Genomic DNA, 13,524 nt, shown 5'->3' on the forward strand with positions numbered 1-13,524 from the left:
CCACCACCACCACCACCACCACCACCACCACCACCACCAGCACCCCAGGCAACAGCCCCAGCCGGCTGGCACCCTGCCCTCTGGCAGATGGGAACATGTGGGCAGGAAAACCGGCCGCATCAAGACAGCCTGGGGTATCTGTGACATCCTCGCGCGCACACACACACACACACACACACACACACGTCTGTGTGTGTGTGTGTGTGTGTGTGTGTGCGTGTGCATGCGCACTTCTGTGTGAACAGCGAGCAGGTGACGACACACCAGATTATTACAGAGAGATCGTTGCCTCAGTGGACTGCTCAGAAGTCGTCTGAGGTCAGAAGCACAAACAAGAGTACTGCTGCTATCCACAGCTACCCAGCCTCAGACCAGTCTCACTATAACAGCAAGACGTATATATATATATATATATATATATATGTATACAGTATATATATGTTTTATTCAGAACTTCCTTCTGAAGAGCCACAATAAACTACATGAACTCAAATCAATACCTGTATCAACATAGAACGCTCACGATGAACCGCAATGGAAACCATGGCGTTGACTATGCTAACGGCGCAATGCTAAATGCACTTCACATAAAGTACCCTACACATTGTGTGTGCCGTTATAAACCTTTCTCTCAGATCGATGAGACTATCGACGCCCGGCCGCAGGTTTTCTGCTGGTTGCGTTACATCAAATCCGGTCGAGGACAAAAGCGTCCGAACAAATTCAACACGGCAAACCAATTTTTTTCTTTTCTTCTATTCGGCCCCGAGGCTGCGTCTTTCATCCGGCGTTAGCGACACATCCATCATTAATCTGGGGACAATTTGATCAGCGCCGAACCCCTCCGACTTATTACTCATTCTCCACAGAGATACGAGCACCCGCAGATAAGATTAGACCAACAGATAGCGCTTCGTAAGCTAGCGCGTCTCTCTCTCTCCCTCCACTGCTTGATCTCAATGGCGGCTAATCAGCTGAACGTTAGGCTTCGGATGGCGCCCCCCCCCCCCCCCCGGGCCCATCCGCACACACACACACACACACACACACACACACACACACACACTCACTCACTCACTCCCCCCCCCCACCCCTCAAACCCATTTAGTTTCACGCCCTGTAAGTGCAGTCCGGACTCATGCAGTTGAGTGATTGCTGTGTATGGATGCGTGGGTGGGTGGGTGGATGCATGGGAGGGGTGGTGGTGATGGGGAGATGGCTGGGCCCCAGATGTGAGGCTGCCAGGTGAAGCACTGGTGCTCGATTGCCCGTTTCTCCTCGCTGGGGAGCAACCGGCGTGACGGCCGGCTGGGGTTAGAGAGAGAGGAGGGGGAAAAGGGGAGAGAGAGAGAGAGAGAGAGAGAGAGAGAGAGAGAGAGAGAGAGAGAGAGAGAGAGAGAGAGAGAGAGAGAGAGAGAGAGGTAGAGAGAGAGAGGCGAATGGGAGAGAAATAGTGCGAGACAGAGGCAGAGGGGAAGAGAGAGAGAGAGGGAAATAGACAGATAGACAGACAGACAGAGAGAGAGACGGCCAGAGAGGCAGCGGAGGTGCCCCTGTCCGGCTGAACTGGTGGAGCATGGCGCTAACACGTCCGGGGGTTAGGGGTTTGATTCCCGCGGGGGGGGGGGCTGAGACACTCATCCACTCACGGTATTGGCTGTTGGGGTAAACTCCTCCAGCTAATGGCATTTGCCATTATTATATGTTAGACCCCCAGCAGGCGATAAGATCGCTGCCCTGGCCCCCTTAAAGAGGTCATTAACCACACAGCCAAGGTGTGGAGAGCTGCTTTTAAAGGGAAGACCCCATAAAGATGCACTGATGGCCCCATAAAGGCCGGGTGTGCAAGGCTAGATTACTGCTTCTTCTGGTATTTATAGCCTCTGTATGTACACAATGGATGGGTGTCTCTGTGTTTGTGTGTGTGTGAGGCAGGGAAGAGGTGAGGATTTCAGCGGAGCAACATCCGCAACGACACTTCTCACCGAGACGTTAATGGAATAGAGGGAATCGTTACGGCGGTACGTGCGAGCTCATTGTCTCTCTGTTGTGAACTTGGCCACACGCGCCGGCTTCTCTCCCACGCACACACGCAAAGAAACACAATGCAATGAGGGAATGAGAAACGAGCGACAAAAACAGAAAGCGTTGAATGTGCACCGTCGCCTTTGAATCGATGCCAGAGTTTCAGGAAAGGTACTTTGGTGTCGCTGCGTTCTAAGCGGGAGACAAAAGAAACCACATTGAGATTCGGATCGACCGTGTGGACTTTCTATGGCTTGCGCTGTGAACGGTGAGCTTTGTGTTCACGTCAGACGGCCATAGACCGTGACAGAGACACCATTGTCGTACTCCCGTCCATGTGAATCCTAACTCTATCGATGGCAAGAGGTGAACGTTACAATGGTGTTATTGCCGTCACTGGGATTGCAGTTTTGCAGGCGACGGATTGTTTACTTTGCTTCTCTTCCGTTTGAATGGTTAATTAAAAGGTTGGGAAGGCGCCCATCTCAAAAGCAATTATCACCAGCCCACACACGCTTCCCTCATGTGCTGAGCGAACCCCCACAACATCACAGGAACGTATACATGTCTCTGTATGTTGTGTCTTCCTCACACAGCAACAAAAGAAATACAGACAAAAAGAGTTTGCATATATCCAATACCCAATGCAAACTAGCAAATGAGTATATCGAATTTGCTATTTTAGGCCCTGAAATAATTACCAAAAGTCACACCATGTTTGATTTGGCAGCACCTCCCAGTCTATTATTTGGTAGGGGATTGTTCTTGCATAACACATTCAAAGACCTCCTCTGTACGACACTGCACATCCAACGACACTGCACATCCAACGTTGACACCTTTCCCCAACGTATAGCATTACATCTTATATTCAACTCATAACACTCGCTCTCACACGCACACACACAAACACACACATATGACACAATGAACCACTGGGAATTAAAGCACAAAAATGCCAGGCTGAGAATGACAGTGCCTGAATGGTTTTGATAGAAGTGACAGCTTTTGGAAAGTGACGGCAGTCTGTTGAAAAAAAAAGAAGCATATCCCCTTGCTAGATTGTTCTACAGCAAGACGCACAACCCAGGGTTTGCTCCAGCAAGGAGGGCTTTTATTTTGTAATTAACTCTTTCACCTCGCTTGGACAGTGCATAATAAATGTTCCCAGCACAGACCTTACAGCAAGGGGAGGCAGGATGGTGTAATGGTTAGAGTGCTGGAATCAGCTGCAGGTCCAGTGTTAGAAAATGCTTTTTTTAACTGCAGGCATGTTTGAGCAAGAAGCCAAATGCTTCCAACATAAGGGTTATAAGTTTGAGGAATCTAAGCGCTGCAATACAAGAGAGTTATCGATATTTTGAAAAGATGCCAACAGCATGCAAACTAACAACACAGAGTTCAGTTTGGACAGGTTTAGTGTGGAGCCACACGGCTTTCTGACCGTGGCAAGAAGTTAAGTTGTGAGGGTGGAGGTGGAAAAAATAAAACATCCTATTAGCCAAGGAGAAGGAATCATTGGGATCAGGCCGACTGCTTATCGGAATGAGTCAGGCCAACATACTCTCACTGCCGCACTCAGGAAAGGAGGAAAGCATAATACCATAGGCTGTATGGATAGTACACCCCCACCACGACTTAACACAACATATAATCAAATACAAGACGTTGCCTGTTATTCGCCCGGCACGTATCCATAAGCGCAGGCAGAGAAAAGGAAAAGCTATTCATTATTTAGCGGGATTTATTTAAAGAGATCCGCACACACGGAAACAAGTTGGAGCCGAGTGGATGATTGTATCATCGGGACAAATAAACTAAAGCCAAAACTACAATTAAAGTACAAAAAACAAACAGCCATTATGCAAAGCTTGTTTCACATAGATAAATATAGGCCGTGTCTGCCAGAACTCGAGAACGAGAATAAAACTTTATACCGGCAACACACACTGACTCTTTGTTAAATCCGTGCCCATGAAAGAAGCGCAGACAGCGCCTTTATAGCCTCTAGCTTCCATGAAAGTCTTCGCTTCATGTTGTAGGAGCTACGTAAGCTAATATTGGGGATGCTACCGTTTGGCTGTGTGGCACTTCGTTTAGACTGCTTAGGGAAAACATCGTTATTTTGGGAATTCCACTCGCTCATCTTCTACTAAAGAAGCAGGGTAAACAGTTAGTCAGATAAAGCAGGAGGATTGAACAGGTTTCGACCTTGTCCATGGAGGGTATCAATAATACAATCGTTTTGGATAAAAGTGTATGAATCAGGTGGAGGTGTAAGTGTAGCTTGATCATTTTTAAGCACAAAAAACACACAAAGATAACCATACACACGGACAAATGCATGCTAAAAAAAACAGACAAACACACACAGACACACACACACACACCACCACAAACTCCCACACACACACAGAAACAAAACCAATTCAACACATTCCACCTTCAGATACTACGATGGTTTTAGATAATAGTGTGTGAATCGCATGTGTAGGTGTAGCTCTAGCATTTTTAAGCGCACACACACACACATACACACACACACATAGATATACAATACACACTTACACACACGCCTGCAGAAACTAACACAGATACAAAACCTCACACACACACACACACACACACACACACACACACAAAATGAACAATCAATCAACTCATTCCACCTACCGAGTCTGTTGTCCAGCGCGCCAAAGTCCAGCGAGTACTTGACCACGTGGTAGTTGTTCCACACGTACAGCAGGTTGTCCCGGGGGTTGTAGTCCACGGCGGCGATGTACTGGTACGAGTTGGGGAAGGCGATGTCCAGGTGGCCGTCGCGGCTGAGCTCCGTGTTGTACACGTAGTCCACCTTGTTGCCCGTGGCCTCGTTGTCGTCGTCCTCGTACACGCTCTTCACCACGTACAGCACGCCGCACACCATGAAGGCGTTGGACGCTGAGCGCTTGTCGTACGCCGTGTCCCAGGTGCCCTCCACCCGCAGCGTGTACGGGTTCAGCTGGCTGATGACGATGCGGCCGTTGTTCTGCTCCGTGGCGTAGATCACCCACAGGCCGTTCTCGTCCACCGCCAGGTCGATGTCCGACTTGCCGCCCCAGCGGTACGGCGAGGTGTCGTGGTAGTTGGCGTTGGCGATGATGGCCTCGCCGCTCTTGATGCGTGTGCGCAGGTCGAACTTGACGATGTTGCGCGTGCGCTCCTTGTTGAAGAAGAGGGCGCCGTCGTACACCACAAAGCCCGTGCCGTCCACGCGGTGCGGCAGCTTGTAGGTGGTGGTGGGCCGGCCCGCCACGAAGTCCTCCTTGGAGGAGTACTCGGTCAGCGTGTCTGTGCGGTAGGGGGTCCACGGCATGTAGTAGATCTTGTCCGAGGCCTGCAGGGGGTCCTTGCACCAGGCGCCCGACTGGTGGTCCGACTCAAAGAGGTGCTCGCTCTGGTAGACGCCGCGAAGAAGCCCCGGGCACAGGAACACTGAGGAACCAAAACATGACAAAGGGGCCAGGCGGGGCCGTTACTTTGGCATGTGAGGGGCCCGGCGTGGGGGCCAATGGGGGGGGCCCGAGCCGGACGCCACAGAATCAGGGATCGGATCTGAAGGACTTTTTGTTTGGCGGGGTTGAGAGGGTGATTCGTCTTTTTGATCTAACGTTCACTTTATTAAGTGTAAATTAAAAGAAAGGTAGGCGAATGACAGCCAACTTAAGGATTGTGAGATTTATGTATTGGTCGGAAAAAATGGGAGGACTTTCTTTGCAATGGATTTCATTTCAGCGTTCCGGGGAGTTACAATAATTGAAGGGATCTATGATAAATCGTCCGGGGTTGGCGTCAGGGAATCGCTGAACAACGTTAACATTATAGATTATAGATTTTAATTCTTTTTTGCAATCAGATCCGAGTGATTCTGTGGGATGTAGCTCATAAATCTCAGCCAGGATGACCGTCGGGGTAATGTGGTGATTGAGGAGGAGATTGTCATGGTGGGAAGGGTAGGGGGGATCAGACAGACAGAGGGAGGGAGGCATCACTGACTGGAGGAACACTGCTGAGGGCACAGCACACTGCCATGGACGGCCGCAGACAACAAAGACACACAAATATGAAAACACACACGCGGGCACATGCTTGCACACACACGCACTTTGACACAGACATATTACAAATCTTATTCGGGTCACCCAACCCCCACCCCCGACATTTTGCACAGGAGATTAATAGCAGATATTATGACATCAAATATAATTATACTGGACGCTGGCGCCTTGTTAACTCCCCGGCACCCGACGTAATTCAGAAAATATTGATATCATCTCGTCTTTATTTTATTTATTTTCCTGTAATCCAATTGCATCACATCTCCTGTCTGGAAAAAAAACGGGGTTGTGAAACTTTTCCGCCAACATCATTAAGGAATGAATTAGGCAAAGCTAATAGAGTTTCTGTGGCCCTTGGGTAATGTGAAAGAGGAGCTTTTACAGGTTTAAAAACACAGAGCCCTCTCTGCCTATGATCCTAATTTTAGCTAACTTTATTCAGCGTCGGATTGAATTACGACTGCTGCTCACGCAGGTCAAGAGGTCAAATCCTGATTATCCGACATCAATGCTTTTATTGTGTTTATTTTTTTAACGATTCACTTTTCAGAGAATCTTGGGTGGGTGTCATGTTAAAAAACGAAACGCACGCAGTGTTGCGGTGGTTCCAATTAATTTAAGTCCGGCACTGTTATGTGGATAAGGTCGATGTTAAATACATTATGCACGTTTTAATTGTGCTTGCTGGCATCCACAGCAACATGCATCCATTCGCCTCAAGCAGTTCAAACAGCCGCACACACTGCCAATCAGGAACCAACAACAAGGCGACGTGTGATACAAATTCATTTAAAACCTTCACCATTTTTTTAAAAGCGCTACAGCTACGAATTTTTCTGGCGGATCCCGTGAAAGCGACACCGTCGTAGGTTTCCGTTTTTTTCTTTTCAAACTCCCGAGTTTCCAAAAGGTGTCGTGGGAAGATGTGTTATATATAACGCAGGGGAAGTAACATTTATGCGGCTCTTTTTTTTTTTGTCATTTTGACGGGCTTTGAGCCTGACACCAGCCTGCTGACAGCCTCTACCCGGAGAGCTCTGGCTGGGAGGTACAGACGCCGCCGCACGGCGACTTGTAGTTCGGTAGAGCGAGCGAGAGAGAGAGCGAGAGCAAGGATGTGCGCGAGACAGCGAGAGAGAGAGCGACGGAGAGAGAGAGAACGCAAGCTAGAGAGAGAGAGAGAGAGAGAGAGAGAGAACGCGAGAACGTGCGCGCGAGAGAGAGAGCGACGGAGAGCGAGAGAGTGGACGAGAACGTGCACGAGAGAGGGAGCATGCGAGAACGAGAGAGATCGTACGCGGGACAGAGAGAGGGAACGAAAGAGAGTGTGTGTGTGGGGGGGGGTGCAGACAGAAGAAGGGCTCCTCTCCCCGGTAATCTCCACAGATTAAACAGGGTGTCTTGCTCGCAGGTGAGGAATGTTGCAGGGACACCGCGGTGCCTCCCGTTGACATCCACTCTCTTTGCGCTGTTTAAGGAAAAGACGAGAGGGGGAAAGAGACACCCGGCTACACTGGGAGAGGCAGGTTCTGGGGTTTTTAAGACAGCCGAGGCGCACTCCGACGGCACCAGTCCCCGTAGGCGCCCTCGTATGAAAAGTCCCTGGATAAGACTCGGAAGAGAGAGGCGAGGGGGAGACGTGGTTCTTAGGGGGAAAAAGGGAAAAGAGGAAGAAATGAAGGCATCATATCTTATTTTAGCTGGGGATTCAAATGTAACGGTTTGGAATAAGAGCGTCCCATCATCGGCATTGTAGCTTCTCCCCCCCCCCCCCCCCCCCCCCCCCCGTCCCCTGCAATATCTTACCGAGGTTTCTCAGACGACAGAAGTCGGGGAATGCTTACTTTTGTACAGCAGATCCGCTGTCTGTGCGTTCACTAAATTCCTGCTCCACCTTGGATTTTCTTCCCCATCAAAACCATTTTTCCCCTCACATTTATTTAATGCTATGCAGTCTCCATGGCGTGCCTTGATGAGATGGGTTTTTTCAGCTGAAACACAAGGCTGGGGGAAGGCCCACGGCTCACAATCCACCAGCATCTGTTCAGCGTGGAAAAAAAATAAAAGCCCACACCTGGCCCAATAAGGTGTGACTACACACTCGGCAGCACTCTGCCATATTGACGATGTGCTCCCCGAAGGTTATGGCCATCATCGCGTTAAGGCCATAATCTAAAATGCTGACAGTTTATTGGACAAACTATCGATCATCCCTCTCCACCCCTTCAGGCCTATCACCTCTGTACACCTGCTTTAATGCTATGCAGCTGATTAAAGCACCAGCAGAATCATTTCCCAGTCATCCAGGGAAATAAGCAAAGCGATGTCTTGTGCTATGAGAGGTTGCATATTTAAGAGTGGAGGGGGTGATGTTTTAAATATTTGGGTGTATTTTTTGACTGCCAGTTGCAGGCTTTGTACAAATGGTGTCAAATGTTGTGGGCGAAGTTCAGACTTGGGAAAAATCAATGAATTATGAACTGTTTTACAATATTTCACCATCAAGGTCTTCTTAATATATTTTTGAGTTTTTAATATTCTGAATATCGATTAAAACTAGATTGGTCCCACTCAAATAACGGCCCGATCGAAACGCGACACGGCACGGTAGGAGTTTGAGTTCAACCCCGCGCGCATTTTTAATTTGCTTTCATAGTACACAGACTCACTAATTTCCGCACCCCCATCAAACTCCCGAATTAATCAGCGACATCAGCGGCACGGCAAAAACAAAGCAGCACAAAAGGTCAGCCGTAGCATCAAATCCCACATGGTCTCTACAGACGTGTACGCAACCCGCGGCGAGAACGATACAGAGAGGAAACAAAAACACAGACAGGGGGATCATAAACACAGAAAAGTAGTTAGTATTTAGTTACCTTTTTGTTCCACTTCTACTTAAAGGCATGACGGGGAGAGGGGGAGAGAGAGAGAGAGAGAGAGAGAGAGAGAGAGAGAGAGAGAGAGAGAGACAGCGAGAGAGAGAGAGAACAGAAGGAAACAAAACAAGGAAATAAAGAACAGATTAATGGCGGCGATAATTGCGAGCGCTGCGTTGCCGTCACGCAGGTCAGACAGTGAAGTAAACATTGGAGGGAAGAGGAACACACTGGGTTAGTCAGACACAGAATCATTCATCAGTCATTGAGCGAGAGAGAGAGAATCAACGGAAAAGAGCACACAGCTTCACAGCAGCCTGCAGAGGAAAGAGATTATAACCTGGTTAGCAGTGATGAAAATAAAAGATATCTATGTTAGTATTGTGCACAAGATGGTTCATGACAGTTTTGTTGAATAACAAAGGTGATTTTCTTTCATTTTTTTAATCAAAGCTGATTTTAATTAAGCTATGATTAAAATTGCAACTGTTCAACTAGCTCTTAGCTCAAGATAACCTATATATTCAGTAAATGCTGATCGATAGTGATGATAATAATAAGGTTATCAGCAAAATCACATCCTTTAACTGATATATTCGACAAATAATGAGCCTGTACCATTTTTTTTCCCATAATAGTCGAACCATTGACCGTCCCGAAAGCCCTCCCTCACAGGGCCTAGACAGCCGTGCTATGCTAGTGCGCGTCACACAGCTGCGTAGCCAGGACAAATGGACAGAACGCTGTTATTTCCTTTTCCTATACTCTGAAAGGCGCCCGACTCTTAAATCACACACAATGTGACTTTAAGAACCAAGGACAATTTGGATAATTCAACCAGGCAACAAAGTGTGCTCAACAAACCTAACTGCAGCGTGGAGAACACACAGTTACCCTTTCGCCAACATTAATGACGTTGGCGGAAAAAGTTACCCACGACAGTTACCCTGCTCTGGCTCGCAGGTGGAGGATAATATTGGCAAAAAGAACCTGCCATTCCTCCAAGCGCTTCATTGCTGTCCCCTCTCCCGTAATCCTGCTTCTAATAAGAGGGGATTACCCTCTCCTAGGGCGGCCCTCAAGGGCCAAACAGAGCACCACAGACTGACGTGCACAGTGCGTCAAGGTGTGTGTGAGTGTGGTGTGGTTCTTTGTGTGAGTTTGTGTGTACTATGTGTGTTTGTCTTTGTGCATGTGCGTGTATATGTGTATCTGTATGTGTGTGTGTGTGTGAGTTTATGTATGTGTGTGAGTTTCCGCATGCATGCGTGTGTTTATGTGAGCGTGTCTATGTGCATCGATGTGTGTGTGTCTGTTTCTGCATGTGTGTACACGTGTATGTTTCTGCATGCGTGTGTGTGTGTGTTTCTGCATGCGTTTAGATGTGTTTCTGCTCGCGTGGGAGTGTGTGTGTTTGTTTCTGCTTGTGTGTGTGTGTGTGTGTGTGTGTGTGTGTGTGTGTGTGTATGCGGGGGTCAGGGGCGAAATGAAGGTTATTAGAGGAGAAAAAGAGCAATAAAAAAGCACGAGACGAAAGGCGGAAGAGGAGGAGGAGGAGGAGGAAGAGGAGGACGGGAGATTTGGGTCAGGCTATATCAGGTAAAGGAAAAGGAAGAGGAGCCGACAGGAAGAGATATCGCCGAGCTTAGATATACTTCTGCCAGCCAGAGAAAAAAATGAAAGCTGCTGCTCTACCAGCCGCTCCAGCTGTGTGTGTGTGTGTGGGTGTGTGTGTGTGGGTGTGTGGGTGTGTGTGTGTGTGCGCAGTGGACCTCATCGTAGGCAAACATTTGGGCCACCATTAAAACGCCATCCATCCACGCCACGATGACTGAAACAACAGCCTAGTGGGGGGGGGGGGGGTGGGGGGGGAGGGGGGGGGGGGGGGGGGGAGGGGTGGGGGTCAGCCCATCAATTGAAACGCCATCATACCTGTCAATAACTGCGACCGCATGCCGGCACGTGGGCTGCAGCAAGGTAAACAAACCACACACACACACACACACACACACACACACACACACACACACACACACATCAACCCCCCATGCTCAATCATGATGCTCTCTGCCCTCCTCCGCTGACACAGCCACACACACACACACACACACACACACACACGGCTTCTTTGTTTTCCAGTGATTGAGCGATGGCCGATAGTGGCGAGTGAAGGAAGAAAGAATAAAGTGTGTGTGTGTTTTCTTTATGTATTTGTGTGTGTGTGTGTTTGTATATCTGTGTGTGTGTGTTTGTATGTATTTGTGTGTGTGTTTGTGTGTCTGTGTGTGTGTGTGTTTGTTTGTACTTGTGTGTGTGTGTGTGTGTGTGTCTGTGTGTGTGTGTGTGTGTGTGTGTGTATTTGTGTGTGTGTGTGTGTGTGTGTGGGGGGGGAGGTAATGATCTATAAAAAGGAAAGCAGGCGGGTGGAGGCGAGGAGAGGGAGGCAGGGAGTGAGGGGTGGTGGATGACAGATCCGTGTCACGGGCAGGTGGGCGGGGCAGAAAGTGGCGACGTCCCTCTCCGGTTGACGGGTAAACCCCCTCGCCCAAAACCCAATTCATCACGAGCGCCACGAGCCAGCCACGAGCCTCACGCTGGAAAAAGTTCAGCCGCGAGCTACATCAAAGTAAGCCAAAAATGATGCCGCGAGAGGTTTAGCCCAAAGGCTTCGCCATCGCGCCCACACCATTGCCATGGTGACCCAACTAGGGTTTTCAGTTTTTTGGTCGGTTCGTTTTTTGAGTCACTCTGGAAAAAAAAAGATCCATTGACTCTCTTGTTTCTTTGTCTCTTTGCGTGTCGGTTTGTCTCTCGCCAACGCTTAACTGGCCGTTTTCTTTCTTGCCGATGTATTTTCCGATGTTTTCCCTGACTCATCACGAGGGCAGCTGATCGGGCGAGAACGCTCCAGCTTCGGCGAGGAAAACAAGGCTCTGTCGTTGGGAAGGACATCAAAACAAAGCCGGAATAATAATTCAGGCTTTTGCCGAAATGTTTGCCAGAACGGGCCAGAACAACAGCGCTGACTTGTTTTTCCTTTATTTTCTCTTGGATGTCCTCTTTCTTGCACATTTTGTACATGTGCTTGGCAACAAGTTCCCGCCATTTTACAGAGCAGCCAAAGCATTTTGCCCTTCTAAAGAAAATTCATTCAGCTGCCGTCTTTGTTTCAGCCTACTTATTGAGATATTCATTATTCCCTTATGCTCACTTTTAAGTGACATGGTATAGCAACCCACCACCCCTCACATGTTTCCTCCTTTGAACTGTTCGCCGGAATATTCCTATTCTCTGTGCCTCATCTTTTTTTAAATAGCTAACAAACCCAAGCCGAATTTAATTATTAACATGGAAAGCTGGCAGGGGCACGGACTCTCTCTGGGCAGTTGATTTTGACGCCACTACAACACTGGAAGCCCATTGGCTCAAGCGGGCAGCTTAATGGCGGCTCGCTTCCATGGAGTTAACTTGGCCAGATACAATATTTGGAGAGGGGGGGAGAGTAGACCTGGTCTGTGGCTCCCCCCCTTATCAGTCGAGATGCCATATCCATTCTAATTAGTTGCCCGGGCAGCCATCACTGCGTTGCATCCTCGCCTGTTGGCGCGGCGACGGGCCGGGCTGAGCTGGGATGGTGTACATACAACGCCGGTAAATGCAGTCTATCCAGTGCAAAGCAGTTCAAGAGCTGATTGATTTGGTCGCAAATGCAAGTTATGTGCGCTCGGAAAAGCGTCAAGCGAGGCGATTGTGTTTAGGATGTCTGACAGGATTCCCAGATCCAGCTTGTGTATGCCGTTTGACTACATAATGAATTTATGTCGAAGCAATGTTTTTTCATTTTACATATGCTCCTGTTTATTCTATGCAGTCTTTCGCATATTGGACATATTCTAAATGTCAGCTGTTTTAAATAAGCAATGGTATCGCAATATCTGCCTAGTCGATTTGACTTCGCCTGAATCTTATTTTCCACTATTGCGTGTGTTTTGGAAGCACTGTTTGCATTTAATTAACTGAGCTGACTTCCATCGACCAGAGTTTTACAGAGCTTGACGTTAATGACGGCGCCGCAATGATGCAGCGATGCTGACTGACATGACTTTAGGAAATAAATGAATATACACCTGAATGAAAAGGGGTTGCAAGCACGGGCAGGAATGGTGAATCCATTGCCGAATGTGTGTGCGATCACGCTGAGTTTAACCTATCATCCCAGCCCAGACAGCCTTGACAGCCCAACATGTGTACGGAACCTTCCCGGGGATAATCCAATTAAAACATGGAGGAAGAAATAATTTAAGAATTGTGCGCCAAAATTATATAAAACACCATGTATATTATTTCAACATCTAAAATTGAATTTTGTTTTGGAAAATGTTGTTGTTGTGGCATTTGAGCTTAACATTATTTGGGTCGTATCAATTCAATTTTCTGTAGTTTAAAGTTTTAAAATAAATATAATTCAATCCCAGTTTTCACACACTGTCAGACTGGCTGACCTACAACGCTGTCACCGCATA

The 13,524-nt window shown here is 48.2% G+C and overlaps 1 protein-coding gene across 1 annotated transcript in view; it reads right to left on the reverse strand.

Annotated features, from left to right (window-relative positions):
• Nucleotides 1-13,524, reverse strand: part of LOC307090879 (adhesion G protein-coupled receptor L3-like) — a gene marked incomplete at both ends in the record, with an annotated part of 143,934 nt that overhangs the window by 73,750 nt on the left and 56,660 nt on the right. The window contains one exon of the mRNA XM_079757677.1: nucleotides 4,699-5,523. Coding sequence (XP_079613803.1) covers nucleotides 4,699-5,523 — 825 coding nt within the window. The remainder of the gene's footprint in view (nucleotides 1-4,698; nucleotides 5,524-13,524) is intronic.

The sequence above is a fragment of the Pollachius pollachius genome, assembly GCF_949987615.1.
Source record: "Pollachius pollachius genome assembly, chromosome: 20".
Lineage (NCBI taxonomy): Eukaryota > Metazoa > Chordata > Actinopteri > Gadiformes > Gadidae > Pollachius > Pollachius pollachius.